The sequence below is a fragment of the Bombina bombina genome, chromosome 1 (genome assembly GCF_027579735.1).
Source record: "Bombina bombina isolate aBomBom1 chromosome 1, aBomBom1.pri, whole genome shotgun sequence".
NCBI lineage: Eukaryota > Metazoa > Chordata > Amphibia > Anura > Bombinatoridae > Bombina > Bombina bombina.
Window position 1 is genome coordinate 567,908,110 of NC_069499.1, and position 16,614 is coordinate 567,924,723.

The 16,614-nt window shown below is 43.3% G+C and overlaps 1 protein-coding gene across 1 annotated transcript in view; it reads left to right on the forward strand.

The window, feature by feature from the left end:
* Nucleotides 1–16,167, forward strand: part of RPE (ribulose-5-phosphate-3-epimerase) — a 98,446-nt gene extending 82,279 nt beyond the window's left edge. The window contains exon 6 of the mRNA XM_053698778.1: nt 15,751–16,167. Within this exon, the coding sequence (XP_053554753.1) occupies nt 15,751–15,873 (123 nt within the window). The 3' untranslated portion in view covers nt 15,874–16,167. The remainder of the gene's footprint in view (nt 1–15,750) is intronic.
* The last annotated feature ends 447 nt before the right edge of the window (nt 16,168–16,614 follow it).

The window sequence follows — 16,614 nt, forward strand, 5'->3', positions numbered from 1 at the left end:
TTTTCTCAACTAGGTCTTAATTCTCTCAATTTAAAGTCCTACTAATGGAGGGTGAGCTCTCATTCATAGTCAATTATCCTTTTTATTAAGTCTCACTCCTAGTTGATCAAGTGTCCTCCACCACCTTCGATCTATTCTGTATTGGTGGAATCTGGTTTCTTGTTCTTTTCCGGTTGACCTTTTGCCAGTGGGGCCTCTGAGGAAGCTGCCTGTTAGGTTGCTCCCTGGAAGGGATTTCTTGTGTATTGATGGTGGGGTGGGTAGTGGAATGTCAATCAATTTACAGAATTCTTCAAGGTCCTCAGTGGATTTATAGGTGGCGACTTTGTTTCCTTTGTTAACCTTTAAGCAGAAGGGTAATCCCCACCTATAGGGTATCTCCAGCTCTCGCAGGTGTTCGGTGAGGTATCTGGCTTCTTTTCTGTTATTCAGTGTCATAGGACTAAGGTCTGCGTAAATTTGTATCGAGTGACCCTCGAAGTTGAGAGGAGATGCCTTCCTCGCTGCTTGCGCAACTAGTTCTTTATCTTGGTATTGATGGAATTTAATGATTAAATCCCGTGGGGGATCAGCATCTCCTGGCTTGGGTCTAAGTGCCCTATGGGCCCTGTCTAGCTGATATGGGGGTGCAGTATTGTCTTTTGTTAGGTGATGGAAAAGTCTTTGCAAGTATCGTGGGGTGAGATCCTGTGTGACACTCTCAGGTACTCCTCTAATTCTTAGATTCTGCCGTCTCCCCCTATTGTCTAGGTCCTCCAGATGGCTCTTTAATTGCTGGATTTCAATGTCTTGTATCGAGAGGCATCTAGAGTGACCATCTAACACATTGTTGGTGTCATTTGCTTGCTCTTTCATATATTCAATTCTCTCCCCCATATCTACCAAATCTTTCCTAACTTCTGCCAAGCCATCCTTTACAATCTTTGCAACTTGTTGTAATAGGGTATTAAAGTCCGCTTTGGTTGGTAAAGAATCTAAATCAGCCCTTGTTAATGGGGCACTTCTCTCTGATGTTGTTGATTTAGGGGATGCATTTGTAGACATTTCTCCTGCCTCTTCATCTAATTCCACATTGGAGTGCTGTGAAGTGGTCAGAGCTTTAAAATATGTGTTCAATTTGGTACTTGCAGCTAAAGTGGATTTTGCTGCTTTGTCCCCTTTTGTGAGCCTTTTTGAAGACATTCTGTTATACAGGTAAGGCTGTGCAACTTGGTACGTAATCTGGGCTGTTTGCTTGTTTGCGGCCTGCGGCCTAGTGGAAGTGACAGGATTTCCAGTGAGGATATATGCGTTTATCTCTGTCTTGAGTCACTTCAGGTGTCTGTACTTTTAATGAAGTTTGTTTCTAATTGGGATTAGAATACGGCTCCAAAGTAGGTGTTCTAAAGGCAGAGTGCAAAACTACCTGTGTCACAGTAAGCCACGTGTGTAGATTGGGTCGTATAGTGTGCTTTTTGCTTGCTTTCCGTGTCTGTTCGAGTAGCAAGTATGTCCCAAACAAGTTTTTACTATATGAGCAAAATCCTTAAGTTTTTAAGACTCTTTCACTGTACCCCTTAGTAAAAGTGTATGCGCTGTGTGCGCTCTGACTGGGTGCTGCTGCAGTCTAAGATGGCGCGTGTGAGGTAGCGTGATTCTTATTTCGGGCCCCACACGGTGTCTTAGCGCAAATTAAAGTAAAAATGCTAAGTTGGCCTTTTACAGAGTCTTACTTGTGATCCGGAGTGGGTTACCGAAAATCTGTAGCTTTTCCTGTTGCGGGTGGTGAGTAGGCCCGTCTCCGGTGTGATCTGAGTGGCACTCCAAAGTCTGTGTGGCTCCGGAGCAGGGTCTTTCTCCTTTTAAGTGCTTTGCAGCAGCGGTGCTGTTTATGAAGGGGTATCAGGCTATTAAGGGCTAAAAAGTGCGGTTGATTACATGCTTATCTGGTCCCAATGCAAACTATCACACGGAGCTTCTCCTAAATGCGACTCTCCATCTTGGTAGTCGGCTCCGCCCCCGAGCATCAGTGATTTTAATAGCGCCTGCGTGGCCACGCAGGACCTGGTATGCAGATCTAGTGGACATGTCATCCTTTCCACCATGGACTCTGCCTCTGAGACAGGACCTTCTACTTCAGGGTCCTTTCCACCATCCAAATCTAATTTCTCTGAGACTGACTGCATGGAGATTGAACGCTTGATTTTATCAAAGCGTGGCTTCTCCGAGTCAGTCATTGATACCTTAATACAGGCACGAAAGCCTGTCACCAGGAAAAAATTTTTTATATTTTTTTATTTTCATATTTTTTTATTGAGGAACTGCATGGTACAATAAGAAATCATTGTATAACAGGATAAAGATAACAATAATAACGAAAACAAAAGAAAAAACAGAGGTATAATAGACACACAAAGAGTGAGACCTTAAGGAGAAAGGCTTGGACTAAACTTTCAAATATCTTTCTGAAAAAGGATATGAAGTGCAAACTCTGTGTTTAAAGGGAAAGCATAGCACTATACATGGCAGAGAAGTTATTGTGCTATTTATTCCATCTCTGTCCAATAAAATTATAGATAATACTTAAGGACTCAGCTATGACAACCAAGTTTGTATTAAACGTGAGTGACAAAAACTCCACAGGAAGGACCTATATTTAAGGATTACTATCTACATAGTGATACATATAGACCAGTATTATCTATAACAAATCCCGTGTCATTGTATTGAAAGCTAATGTTTATCCTGTTTCGCCCATAGCCTCGGCCGCAGGCCACCAAGCGAATATATTTTATTACATATCGTGGGTACATGCAATATTGTCCTGTTGTGTGCTTTCCTTGTCCAAAATGTTCCCCCAGGAGCCCCCCACATACCCCCAGTAGAAACAGGCAAACAAGCAAAGCATTATTAGAACATGAATATTATCTGCAGGACTAGTGTCGATAACATGGTTTTGTACATAGCTAAATTCACGTTAAGGTTTCTTGATACAATCCTGTGGATTCCTGCAAAGCACCACACTTACCAATTATATTTATAACAAAAAAAAAGCAAGAAACTGGAATATATGCAACGGGTCAACTGGATTAAATATTAATACAAGCTGGATTTCTGAGTTAAGTTATGTCCCCAAGGCTTATTTTATCCGTTTGGAATTGTCCCAACAGAGCTGCACGAGTCTCCAGGTAAAGCGTGAGGAAACTGGCACCGGGGGAGGAAGACATTTATATGTGTAGTCCCCAGGTCATACCCTTTGCGGTGATTATTCTGTGTTATTTGGGGTATCTCCAAGGAGAGATGGGGTTGATCATATTTACCAAGCGTGGTCCCCCACACAGAAAGCAGTTGCAACTCTGTCATGACTTTCTGGAGTTCCCCCCAAAGGACCCCCGCAGCCATCCTCGGTTGATTATGCCCCTTCATCCGCTGGAGCTCGCTCAACTTGCCGGGTGAGCACAAAGTCTTAATTCTCGTTGGGCTCTTCTGCTCCGATACTATAGCGTATGGGCCATTTGCATTCTCCAGCATCGGCTTAATCCGATGCGGCTCCCAGAGTGAAATACTTTCTGAGGGCTCATTTTGTGTGCTAGATATATCCATAGAGAGCACCTCAGTGTTATCTGCAGTATCAAATGTGAAGCGCATCGATAGGGTGTCAAAAGGAGCTTTATCGATAAGTTGCTGGAACAGAGATTCAAGTTTACACCATCTTGCTTGAAATTTATCAAATTCTCCCACAGCGGCCATTTTAACTGCGCAGTGCTTAATCCCTTATGTTGTTTTTGCTTCAATTTTTTGAAATGCACTTGTATTAGTCCAAAAGGTAGTATATTAATAAGAAAAAACTCTGTGTTATAACTGATAAAGTCAGTAAGGCAGACTCCTGCTGCCAGCACTGATAACCCGGAGGAGCCGGGGGAGGTCGTTACCTGCAAATAGGCCGCCGCCTCAGGTCTTGTTCGCCCGAATTATAGCTCTAAAATCATAAAAACAGCAAACAAGAGATATATTATAGCCACCACTTCTCTAGTGACTGTTGTATGTAGAAATATATAGATGATTTTGTTGTTGAATGCTCATAAATCGGCGGATTATAGAGTGTTCTTTCAGAGCTTATAATGAAAACGTCCTATTAGGTACGCTGTTCGGGCACGCCCCCCCCCACCAGGAAAATTTATCATAAGATATGGCGTAAATATCTTTATTGGTGTGAATCCAAGGGTTACTCATGGAGTAAAGTCAGGATTCCCAGGATATTATCCTTTCTCCAAGAAGGTTTGGAAAAAGGATTGTCAGCTAGTTCCTTAAAGGGACAGATTTCTGCGCTGTCTATTCTTTTGCACAAGCGTCTGGCAGATGTTCCAGACGTTCAGGCATTTTGTCAGGCTTTAGTTAGAATCAAGCCTGTGTTTAAACCTGTTGCTCCGCCATGGAGCTTAAATTTGGTTCTTAAGGTTCTTCAAGGAGTTCCATTTGAACCACTTCATTCCATAGATATCAAACTTTTATCTTGGAAAGTTCTTTTTTTGGTAGCTATTTCCTCGGCTCGTAGAGACTCCGAGTTATCTGCCTTACAATGTGATTCTCCTTATCTGATTTTCCATTTGGATAAGGTAGTGCTGCGTACCAAACCTGGGTTTATCTAACAAGAATATCAATCAAGAGATTGTTGTTCCATCCTTGTGTCCTAATCCTTCTTCAAAGAAGGAACGTCTATTACACAATCTGGACGTGGTTCGTGCTTTAAAGTTTTACTTACAAGCTACTAAAGATTTTCGTCAAACATCTGCTTTGTTTGTGGTCTACTCTGGTCAGAGGAGAGGTCAAAAGGCTTCGGCAACCTCTCTTTCTTTTTGGCTAAGAAGCATAATCCGCTTAGCCTATGAGACTGCTGGACAGCAGCCTCCCAAAAGGATTACAGCTCATTCTACTAGAGCTGTGGCTTCCACTTGGGCCTTTAAAAATGAGGCTTCTGTTGAACAGATTTGCAAGGCGGCGACTTTGTCTTCGCTTCATACTTTTTCAAAATTCTACAAATTTGATACTTTTGCTTCTTCGGAGGCTATTTTTGGGAGAGAGGTTTTACAGGCAGTGGTACCTTCCGTTTAAGTACCTGCCTTGTCCCTCCCTTCATCCGTGTACTTTAGCTTTGGTATTGGTATCCCACAAGTAATGGATGATCCGTGGACTGGATACACCTTACAAGAGAAAACACAATTTATGCTTACCTGATAAATTTATTTCTCTTGTGGTGTGTCCAGTCCACGGCCCGTCCTGTCATTTTAAGGCAGGTAAATTTTTTCATTTAAACTACAGTCACCACTGCACCCTATGGTTTCTCCTTTCTCTGCGTGTTTTCGGTCGAATGACTGGATATGGCAGTTAGGGGAGGAGCTATATAACAGCTCTGCTGTGGGTGTCCTCTTGCAACTTCCTGTTGGGAATGAGAATATCCCACAAGTAATGGATGATCCGTGGACTGAATACACCACAAGAGAAATAAATTTATTAGGTAAGCATAAATTGTGTTTCTTACATTTAGGAATACATCACCTGGCCACCAGGAGGTGGCAGACACCCCAAACAGAGCATTTTACTATCCCTCCCAGTAGTTCAAACTGAGGATAGAAAAAAAGAAAGGGGTAAAGAGGTGCAGGCTAGACTGCCATTAAACATTAGAGAAGGGAGGGTTCGTGGACTCTCACCACAAAGAAAGAAAATTTATTTTCAGGTAATACATTTTATTTTCTTTCTACTGGTGGTGAAAGTCTACTAATCCTAATTCTTATATATGGAAATCTATACCACAGCTGTGCAGTGTACAAAGACTTAAGGGTGCGATGAATAGGTAAGGCAGTCACCTAGATAATAGCCACCACCACCTGAAGAAACTTTCTCCCAAAAGATGCCTCAGCCGAGGCAAAAAAACCCATCAAACTGGTAACATTTTGTGAATGTATGTAGAGAAGACCAGGTTGCAGTCTTGCAGATCTGTTCCATTGAAGCCTCATTCTTGAAGGCCCAAGATGTGGACACTGAACAGGTGGAATGAGTAGTAAAATGAGCCGAAGGTTGCTATCCCTTCCCTAAATAGGCTATCCTAATGATACTTTTCAATAAAAAGGATAAAGCAGAAGCCTTTTGACCCTTGCACTTGCCAGAGTAAAGCACGAACAGGTATGACGAGAGACGAAATTACGAAGGTAGAACTTTAATGCTTGAACTATATCCAGATTGTGCAATAACCTCTCTTTAGAGGACACCGGATTAGGGCAAAGGGACAGAATCACTATTTCCTGGTATTAGCCGTAGAAACCACCTTGGGTAGAAAACCTGATTTCGTCCAGAGATATGCAAATCGAAGGGAATCTATCCTGTTTAAGACGAGCTATCACACATGGAAAAAGCACAATCAGGGGAAACGTATAAACTAGACAGGAACCCAAGTGAACTGCTAAATAAGTCTAAAGTATGCCTAAGGATCCCTCTTCCTAGAGTCGTATCTCGCAAGCTTGAAATTAAGATAAGAGGCCATAAGATCTATCTCTGGCAATCCCCACTGGCAAACACTCATCTAAGACCTCTTGATTCAGAGACCATTCTCCTGAATGGTTTGTCGACTTGGATAATCAGTTTCCCAATTTTCTTCTCCCGAAATGTGGATTGCTGATATTAGACATTTGTGACGTTCTGCCTTGTCTAGTATGTGAGTTACTTTCTGCATCGCCAAACGAGCTGCGAGTTCCGCCATGGTGATTAATATACGCTACCATAGTGACGTCTGAAATCAAATATACGGGCCAGAACCCAAATGGGGCCATGCCACTAAGGCATTAAAAATGGATCTGAACTCCAGACAGGCTTGCGTCTGTGGTGATAATCTCGCTGGAGGAAACTCATGCCCTGAAGAATGGGTTTGGGAGACTTACTTCCACCAAGAAAGAGTTCCTGGTGACCAGATTCAAAGTTATCACTTGAAGATGATCTGAGTGATCCTTGTTCCATTGCCTGTGCATGCACAACTGTAGAGGTCGCAAATGGCATTGCTTCCAAGGTTGCTACCGTAAAACCCACTACCTCCATACACTGCGCAACAGAAGGTTGAAAAGTAGACTGCAGAGTCTGACAAGCTGATTAAAGCTAGATCTTGCGTTCTGTCAGAAAATTTGTGACACCTAGAAAATTTACTCTCGTATGTGGAACAAGTGAATTATTTTCTAGATTTACTTTCCAGCCATGAGTCTGAAGATTCCAGAGTAACTTCTCAGTGTGAGCAGCCGCTAATTGTAAAGATAAAGCCTGAACCAATATGTCTTCCAAGTATGGAGCCACCGCAATACCCTACAGCCTGACCAGAGCAAGTAGGGTCAGCACTTTATTAAAAAAAAAATGGGGGCAGTAGCCATGAGCTGGCAATGCTGGTCTATAAAAGCGAACCCGAGGTACTGAATGTTATCCGGGTGAACTGGAATGTGAAGGTATGCGTCCTTAGTCTATTGTAGTTATGAATTGACCTGATTGTCTCCATTTTGAAGGAGGTAACCTGTACAAAATTGTTTAGACACTTAAGGTCTAAGATAAGGTGAAAAGTTTTTTTGTGACAAAAAATAGTTTGGAATAAAAGCCCTCTCGCCCTGGGGAACGGGAACAATAACCCCCATGGGTTGCCGATCCTGAACACAATGCAGTACGGCCAACTTCTTTTCTAGTTTCTCGAAATCTGAGACGAGTAAAACCTGCCTCTTGGAGGTAGACATCGGAAAACTATTCTGTACCCTTGAGATACAATATCCTGAACAGACTGAGCCCAAATTTCGTGAAATAGACTTAATCTGAGACCTACTTCTTGGACTGTTTGTTCTTGATAGGATTTGGTTTCCAAGTACTTCTTAAATGTTCAGATTTACTGGAAGAAGAGTTTATTTGCGTCTTGTTCTGATGAAAGGGACGAAAAAGCCCAACTGCTCTTCCCTTAGGTGTTTATCCTGAGAAAGGAAAGTACCCTTCCCGCCAGTGACTGGTTCACGTTTTGGATTCCATAATTTCAACAAACAAAGACTTACCCTTGAAAGCCAAAGATATGTCTAGATTTGGACACCATATTTGCTGACCATGACTTTATCCATAGAGCTCTTCTGGCTAACACAGCAAAAACTTAAAATTATGCTTACCTGATAATTTTCTTTTCTTCTGACGGGAAGAGTCCACAGCTGCATTCATTACTTTTGGGAATTCAGAACCTGGCCACCAGGAGGAGGCAAAGACACCCCAGCCAAAGGCTTAAATACCTCCCCCACTTCCCTCATCCCCCAGTCGTTCTGCCAAGGGAACAAGGAATAGTAAGAGAAATATCAGGTGAAAAAGGTGCCATAAGAATAAAAATGAAAATGCCCCATAGAAAAAAACACGGGCAGGGAGCAGTGGACTCTTCCTGTCAGAAGAAAAGAAAATGATCAGGTAAGCATAATTTAAGTTTTTGCTAAATGGGAAGAGTCCACATCTGCATTCATTAATGTTGGGAAACAATCCCCAAGCTATAGAGGATACTGAATGCAAACAAAGGGCTGGTACATAAGGCGGCCCCTACGAAGGGCCTGAAGTAACCCAACACCCGATACAAAAAACTAACAATTTAGACACAAGGAGCGAAAAACCTGAAAGGACCAAGTAACTGCCCATCAGGCCATCCTAGAGACTACTAAGAATCTCTAGAATCCATTGAGCACAGAAAACCATTGAGTATTCTGATCGCAGAATTAACCCCCAACCCGAAGGAAGAGACTTACACCTACCCTCAAAGAGGAAACGGAGGACCCATAAGGTATCCAAAGGATCACTAACTGTGGTAAAAAATCTCAAAATAAGTAAAGCAAACCCAAGGTTGCTAAACCACCCAGGGAAGGACTCCCTACAAGGAACAGGGAACATTCCACACCTATATAAAAAGGCAAGCACGGGAAAGAACCAAGGTCTACCCTCAGCTCCCTGACACAACCCCATACGACTTATGGTGCTTTAAGGAAGCCACCGGCTCCCCACTTAACCATAGTTTTGCAGACAACTGCCAAAAGTAGACAAGAGGAAGAACTCATATGGAGCTGAAGAAGTCGAAGCCCGAAGACAAGGATATAAACAAACTAAATATCCTATCAGAAAAAAGGCAATCTTGTGAAAACACACAGCCACCTCTGAGCTCCAGACACAATGCAGCAAGGCTGACCCTGAACTATTGTGGGAGATCAACTCACAGAGAATGTCGACGGCAACTCTCTCCTTAGAACAAAATCCGACCAGCAGCATATAAAAACAGTGGAGGAATGAAACATTGTGAACTCCCCACCGAAAGCAGGAGACCAGAATGGAAAGCTGCCCCAGCATCTCCACTCCAAGACTTCAGCTACTAAGCAGGGTAGAGATCCCAAACCCGCATCAACTGTAAGTACACGGTCAAGACTCAGCAGAGCAGTCAGATCCCCGACCCCCCCCCCCCCCCCCCGAGGAATGGACCCAGTCCAAAGGGATGGGCAATATCCGAAAAGAAAAGAATATAAAATTCTTCAGACCACACCTCAGAAGAAAAGGGAGGGGCCTAAAGGGTAACGACCCCTCAGGGAAAAATTCTGTCCATTTAAATCACGCTTGACCCCAAACCATAACGGAAATACTATGTGCTCTGGTTCCAGAACCCCTACGCAGCTCCCTCCTAAGAGGGACCACTCCCAAACCAGGGAGATGGACGCTGTGGTTTAGTGTCTCAGTACCAGAATCCAACCCCAGGACCTCTTGCATGCAAGAAGGACAGAATCCCTCGGAAAACGTAGAAAAGAAGGGCCTCAATAGAAATCTGTATACAGAAAACTCCCAGAAGGAGGACAAACGCAAGGAACCGCTTCCACAGCCATAGGCATGGAGAAGGGATTAGAGAACGGTGAAACCAAGTGATGAGACCATCCGGCCATACTGACAGCTCAGTGGAATATACAACCCACAAGCCCACATCACGGTGCAATAACTGATAGCTGACAGATCCTACCGGAAAGACCGCCAGCTAACCCTCAGGTAGATACCATAAGGGACAAGCGGATGTCTTCAAACCTAAACGATTGAAACCGAACCGGCCGGGGCCGATCTAGGTCCGGACTCTGAACTCTCAGACAAGAGGAATGGAAAAAGCTAGGCCCCCAGAACTCGAGACCAGTCGAAGTTCAAACCCCCTGAGGAACTGGCATGTTACCCCATATGGAGAAGAGCCCCCTGGGCAATGCATCCCACTAGACATTGGGTGCTTAAAAGGTTGAGACCAGAAGCCTAGAAAGCCATCTTAACAGGAAAAGGACAACCATCACCCGGGGGAGCATCCGAACCAGGACCCTCTACTTGTAAACCCATAGGGCTAGATCTATTAGAGAGTCGAAGAGGAGCATCCCCCCGATAAGGTCACGGGATTACACAGGACAGGCTCCATAAGGATGAAGGACTGATGAGGTCAGGGTATTTTACCAACTGGGCTACCTCTCCCTACCAGCCCTTAGGATGAGAAGTGATATCACTAAGATCCCTAAGGCAGTGCTTGACAAATATGTAAAAAAATTAGGAGCCAGTAAGAATATTTAGGAGCCAGGCATATTTTAGGAGCCAGACAGTTGTATTTGTATATAGACATATGGAGAATAACCCAAAAAGTTAGGAGCCAGGGGTAAAATTCTAGGAGCCAGTGGCTCCCAGGCTCCTGGGTTTGTCGAGCTCTGCCCTAAGGGATCAGCCTCACAGAAAATCCTGTACCTCACGAGAAGAACGGAGGGATCTTCACAACTGATCTTCACAACTCCTGGCAGAGCAGACAGCCAGGAAATGTCGGGGGGAAACGGGGAGTAACCGCAACCCCTGTGCTCCCTAGAGAGCGTGCAACATACCAAAATGGGAATGGTAAGGAAGACACAGATGACCCAACCACCCAGGAAGGGCAGCAAGTAGCCCCAGCAACCTGCGAGAGGTACCGCGACCAGACCACAAAAAGGCCGACATCCAACGAACAACCCAGCACCACATGGGTGACATGAACCATAAGGAACAGCAGCTAGAGCCCGACCAGTACCTGCCTGGTACGAGAACACTCTGAAAACCTTCCAAGAAAAATCGAAGCCCCCGAAGGGATCGTTAAAATAAACTATAAACATAACTTTGTCAATATATAGTACTGAGCAACTTCAGAGAAAGTGCTCACGCGACCAGAACATCGCAAGTATCGGTTCCAGAGAAGAAAGTTCCGAAAATGGAAAATTGTTACAGACAGCTTTATAAAACAAATTTAAACAAATCCTAACCGGATTAAAGAAAATGAAGGCAGCACCCGAGGGTGAATGCCCAAGGAGAATGGGCGCACTAATAGGACCAGTCGATTAGAGGCCCTATTCTTCTAAGCTCCGAACTGGAACCGATACTTAAAAGAGAGAGCAAAAAACAGAGACGTCAAGGAGATTGGCTTCATCCCCATACGTCTAACCCAGTCTGCCATCCGGCATGGAAGACCGAGATTTTCTCGGCCCAGTAGGACCGGAATCCTCCAGTACCGCCAAAACATGTTTTAGTAGAACACGAAGACGTGCCAGTCTATAACGGAAGGCAAAATGATCCCCCGCTGGATCGATTGACGACCCTGGCCCTGAGGGAGGGGCTCCTGAAGCCTCGGAGGCCATTACTTTCCCAGAAGGTCGAACTGACTCAGGCAATCTCACGCTTGACGGACCCTGGTTAAAAGAACATGGACAGTATCTTAAATACTTCTCTTGGGAGATATAAATGTGCCAGCGCCATAGATATGGCCATGTGGAACCGTGCTGTAACCTCTGGAGGAAACAGGTTGCCTTCCGGAGGAGTAACGGCCCTAGGGACACCTGCTTGCGTAGCAAAAGAAGGTTCTGGGGCACGCGCCTCACGGGACATGGAATCCTCAGGGGCGGATGGCTCAATGCACTCTACATTCCCTGATTCGGGGGAAGAGAGTACTTTAGAACGGCAAACGGTATATAACTGATGGGTATGGATAATCCGGGCCATTTCATACTCCTCACAAGATGTATACTGAGTTGGAGATGTCAGTCTCTAAAAAAAAATCAATCCTCCTTAACTTGGAGATTGCAAATATGGACTAAAGCCAACGGCACCTTACACCCCCAATCTGTGAACCAGACAACCAACAAACAGACTCTCTCCTTCGCTACTCGGTCAGGGTACGGAAATACGTGACCACACCTGGTCACGAGGTGCGTCGTGTAAGCCCGCAAAAAAAAGTGCGTCAGTCCAAAAGAACCACGCAGTCTGATTATAAGGCCATTATGTTCCGAATAGCGATGAGCGCAAGTATCACTACACATTAGCACACAGATCATATCACAAACATGATAAAAGTCCTGTATATAAAAGAGTCAATATCTAAAGGAATTCAGCGCTACAAAAAATACCTGGTGTAATAATTTGTAAGTGATATTATGTCAATGTATCATAAGTATCAATTATTAAAGTAACAAACGGTCAATATACATTTCTAAATAGTGAAAAGAGTCCTGGATTGCCAAGATAAAAATGCTATAAAAGGGCAATCGGAGTGATGGATTTTGGGATATACAAGTTCCTGGTTAATTTCACATTCAGGCACACTAACTATATCATAAAATGTCAATAGCAATAGTGGTGATCGAACAGCAGCTGGGGATTCAAAAAGGCAAGTGATATTCTCTTACCAGAGGGTACCTCAATCATATGAGGTAATGTCTGTGCATGTGGTTTAAATTTCTCCGGTCTGTTACGATTTTTCCTCCTGTCTTGGAAGTTATCCTGTTCGGTGTCTTCTGTGCGAACCTGTGTATGGCCCTTCTCCCCTTTGGAGAACTCCCGGTCTTAGGGGTTGTTAGCTTGGTGTCTCCCCGTAGTATGGTAGTTCAAGTATGGATCTTGGCTCTCACTGATCCCAATGGGATATCTTTAAAATCCAGTCTGGCTCCAGCACCTTAGGGTGGAATAGTATGTAAAACACCAACTTATTTTAGTGGCATTTAGCTCAGTGTCTCTCAACTCCAGTCCTCAGGACCATTACCTATGATAAAAGTCCTCCCTGTTTAATAACCCCCACAGGAGATATTAACCCTTGATTCCATTTAAGATAAAGGAGTCCCACTGGGACCCTGACTTTTTTTGTTAACATTAAATTCACATATGGAAATAAAATTAAACTATCTTACCGGTATCCACGCCGTGGAACAGGAACACGGTCCTTCAAGTGTGACAGATAGTAGCAGCACTTCTGACATGGACTTCAGTGAAGAAAGGCAGGCAGCGAAACTAGTCAACGCTGATTGCCAAGGATCTGTTAACATAAGTCGGGATGGTTTTGCAGAGACTCCCTGCATCTCCGGACTCTAACTTTCATCCATGCCCTCACTGAGAGACTGACAGAATTACTTAAAATTCCAGTCCCATTTCGAAGAGTACTACTCTCCTTAAGAGACTATCTTTCAATCTACTGACACTTCTCTGCCAACTCCTGACGAAAGGCAAAGAATGACTGGGAGATGTATTTAAGCCTTTGGCTGGGGTATCTTTGCCTCCTCCTGGTGGCCAGGTTCTGAATTCCCAAAAGTAATGAATGCAGCTGTGGACTCTTCCCATCTAAGAAGAAAACCAGTGTTTTTAGCATTAATGCAAACAATTTGTATGATTGTGTCACAATTAAAAGAATTTGTGGTTTTAAGCGCCTGAATACAGTCCTGGGTCTCTTCTAAAGAAGATTCCACCGTTTTTAATTCTGATAGTTACACCAGAAAGCTGCAGCACCAGCTACTGCTGCAATGCTTACTGCGTGTTGGAAGAGAAGACCTTCCTGTAAAAAAATCTTTCTGAGATATCCTTCCAATTTCCTATCCATAGGATCCTTAAAGGACGTACTTTCCTCCAATGAAATAGTACGCTTAGCTAAGGTAGAAATAGCTCCGTCGACCTTAGGCACAGTGTTCTATAATTCTAAATGGTTATCGGAAACAATCTTTTAAAATTGGGAAAAAGGAACCCCAGGTTTCTCGCATTCCTTAGATATCCGTAACCTAGGAAGGGATGGAAAAAACACAGGAGCCTTTAAATTAGGCTTGAATATAATGTGTAATTTCTGAACCGGAGACTACTCTACCGTCTTAGATTCCACCACTCCTAAGGTTTTCAAAACCTCCTTTAGTAAAAACTTAAGATGCTCTATTTTAAATTCATTTCTTTGTTATCCTTCACAAAATTCCTAGAGGAGTCAGAGGATTAAAGTTCACCCTCCATGTTAGACAAAGATTCATACTCCTCAGCAACCTGTGTGATGGGCTGCAGGGGTGCCACCTTTCTACTTGTAGAGTGTTCGGGGCAGTGTCGTGGTTTGAGTGGTTAAGGCACACCCCCGATACCGGCTCCCTAGAACTATTTTCAGATACTTTTTATTTACTCAGATCGGTTACTGAGAAAAATACAGTTTTTCATCTTATCTTTGTTTAGGAAAACATGCCCCCAGACATGTAGACCCCAAAGTCTAATCCTATTATTGATGAGGTAGCCTTACTGCCCAGGTGCAGGGTTAGGCAATAGTCTGTTTGCACAACAGCTTTAAGATTCTTCTATTGTTCACATTCCAAAAGTGGGATTGTCCATGGAACAGTATAAAACTGTGTGTCTTTGATTGTATTAAAGTATTCCTTTTTGTTTTGATCCCAAAATTGGTCTTGCCTGATTCTTGGGGTAATTATTTGAGGTTTGGTGGTCTGAATTTGGAGAAATCTGTGTCTGGCGGATATACCCAAGAGGGGTACAAGGGAGATCTGTCACAACCTGTAAAGCCACAGAAGTGTCAACTGAGCTATTAGTTCTAGATTGAATAGAACAATGTTTAATCTTCTTTTTTTTTTCCTTTTACCGGAGGGTGGCATAGCTGAATGCAAGTGAGTTGCAAAATCAGGGGGAAAGGTGGTTAATTCAGACCGGTATGTGTACAGAAGCATGAGAGCTGGGTGTCATCTGAAGGATCAAAGTATTGCACCATACTGAAGTATCCAGTTGACTTTGACCCGCTGACTGCTATGGAAAGATTTTAGCAAAGGAGCATACAACGGTAGGTAGTCTGAGTACTAGAGCCCCCAGAATGAGACTGAACAGATGACAGACCAGAGCTGCATAATTGAGCTGGAGGGCAAACCATATTAAATTACAATCCATATAGAGCAAATAAGAGTGTGCACAACAGTGAAGTGAACAGACACCCACCAGTAAAGGCAACTAGCCTGAAATAGGGACTTACCCATCTTTTTGATCAATATTTTCTGCAGTCCTGAAAGGACTGTATGGGGATACATCAATAGGCCACTGGGTGAGGCACGGGAACTTCCCTATGACATCACTGAGCAGAAGAAAATCAATACTCAACTAAGAGTTTAATATGGATAACAGTACACCCCAGACCCTCTCTTGAAGGAAACATCCATTGAGGGTACTTGTTAAACAATATTCCTGCAGAGCACCTCTGAACTCTGCCTGCCTCCTTGATGAGGCAAATAACTACTGGGAGGTTAGAGGATGTTGTAGGGATAGTTGAATGCTCTGTTTGGGGGAGGGGGGGTCTTAGTCTCCTCCTGGTGGCCAGGTTTTTTTTTTTCCATATTTAAAAATTAGGATTCATGGACTCTCACCACCATTGGAAAGAAAAAATAATGTGAAATAAATTTTAATTAGCTGTTTCTTCTTCAGGCTGGTGCAAACATGATTGTGTCTGGTAGTGCTATAATGAAAAGCGAGGACCCTCGTTCTGTGATTAACCTTCTACGGAATGCATGCTGTGAAGCTGCTCAGAAGCGTTCCTTAGACCGGTGAAGCTTGAAGAGAGTGGGAGCAGGACATTCCAGCTTTCATAGCATAATATTGGCATTGAAGAATCTTTCCAGATACTAAGAGCAGGCCCGGGACAGAGCAGGAAGTTTTATATATGGACCTCCTGAAACAATGTCTAACCTTTCTTGTATAGACTGTTAATGAGGAAAGACTTTAAATGAGCATATTACAAACATTTCCCCCCTGCATTTTATTATATCTGGTAATAATACAACTTGGAAACCTTGACATATCTATTTTCATGGAAAGAAATAAACTTTCCAAAATGTACAGAAAGTTGTTCATTACTTTGAAATTTTGTATAGAGGCTTGATTTATTCTTTATACGAAACTGTGCTGAGGTAACAAATGCATGCATATTTCATCATTGAGACATTTAAAAATATAAATATTTTTTTAATGAAAAACAAGCCACTTTCTTTCATGTAATTGGCAAGAGTCCATGAGCTAGTGACGTATGGGATATACAATCCTACCAGGAGGAGCAAAATTCAGTTTTACAAACTTTGCCTCCTATGGAGGTGGTGAAGTAAGTTTATGCTTGATTTCTTCTATGATAAGCGCTTCTAAGCATTTTGAAGCCCAATTCCTCTCAGAGTACAGTGTTTGTCAGAGGGATGTGAAGGGAGTATCGCCTATTGATGTTATGGTTTTCCTTGCGGGAAATCTTTTCAAAGGTTTTCTGTTATCGGTCGTAGGGATTCATCTCCTACCTCCCTTTTC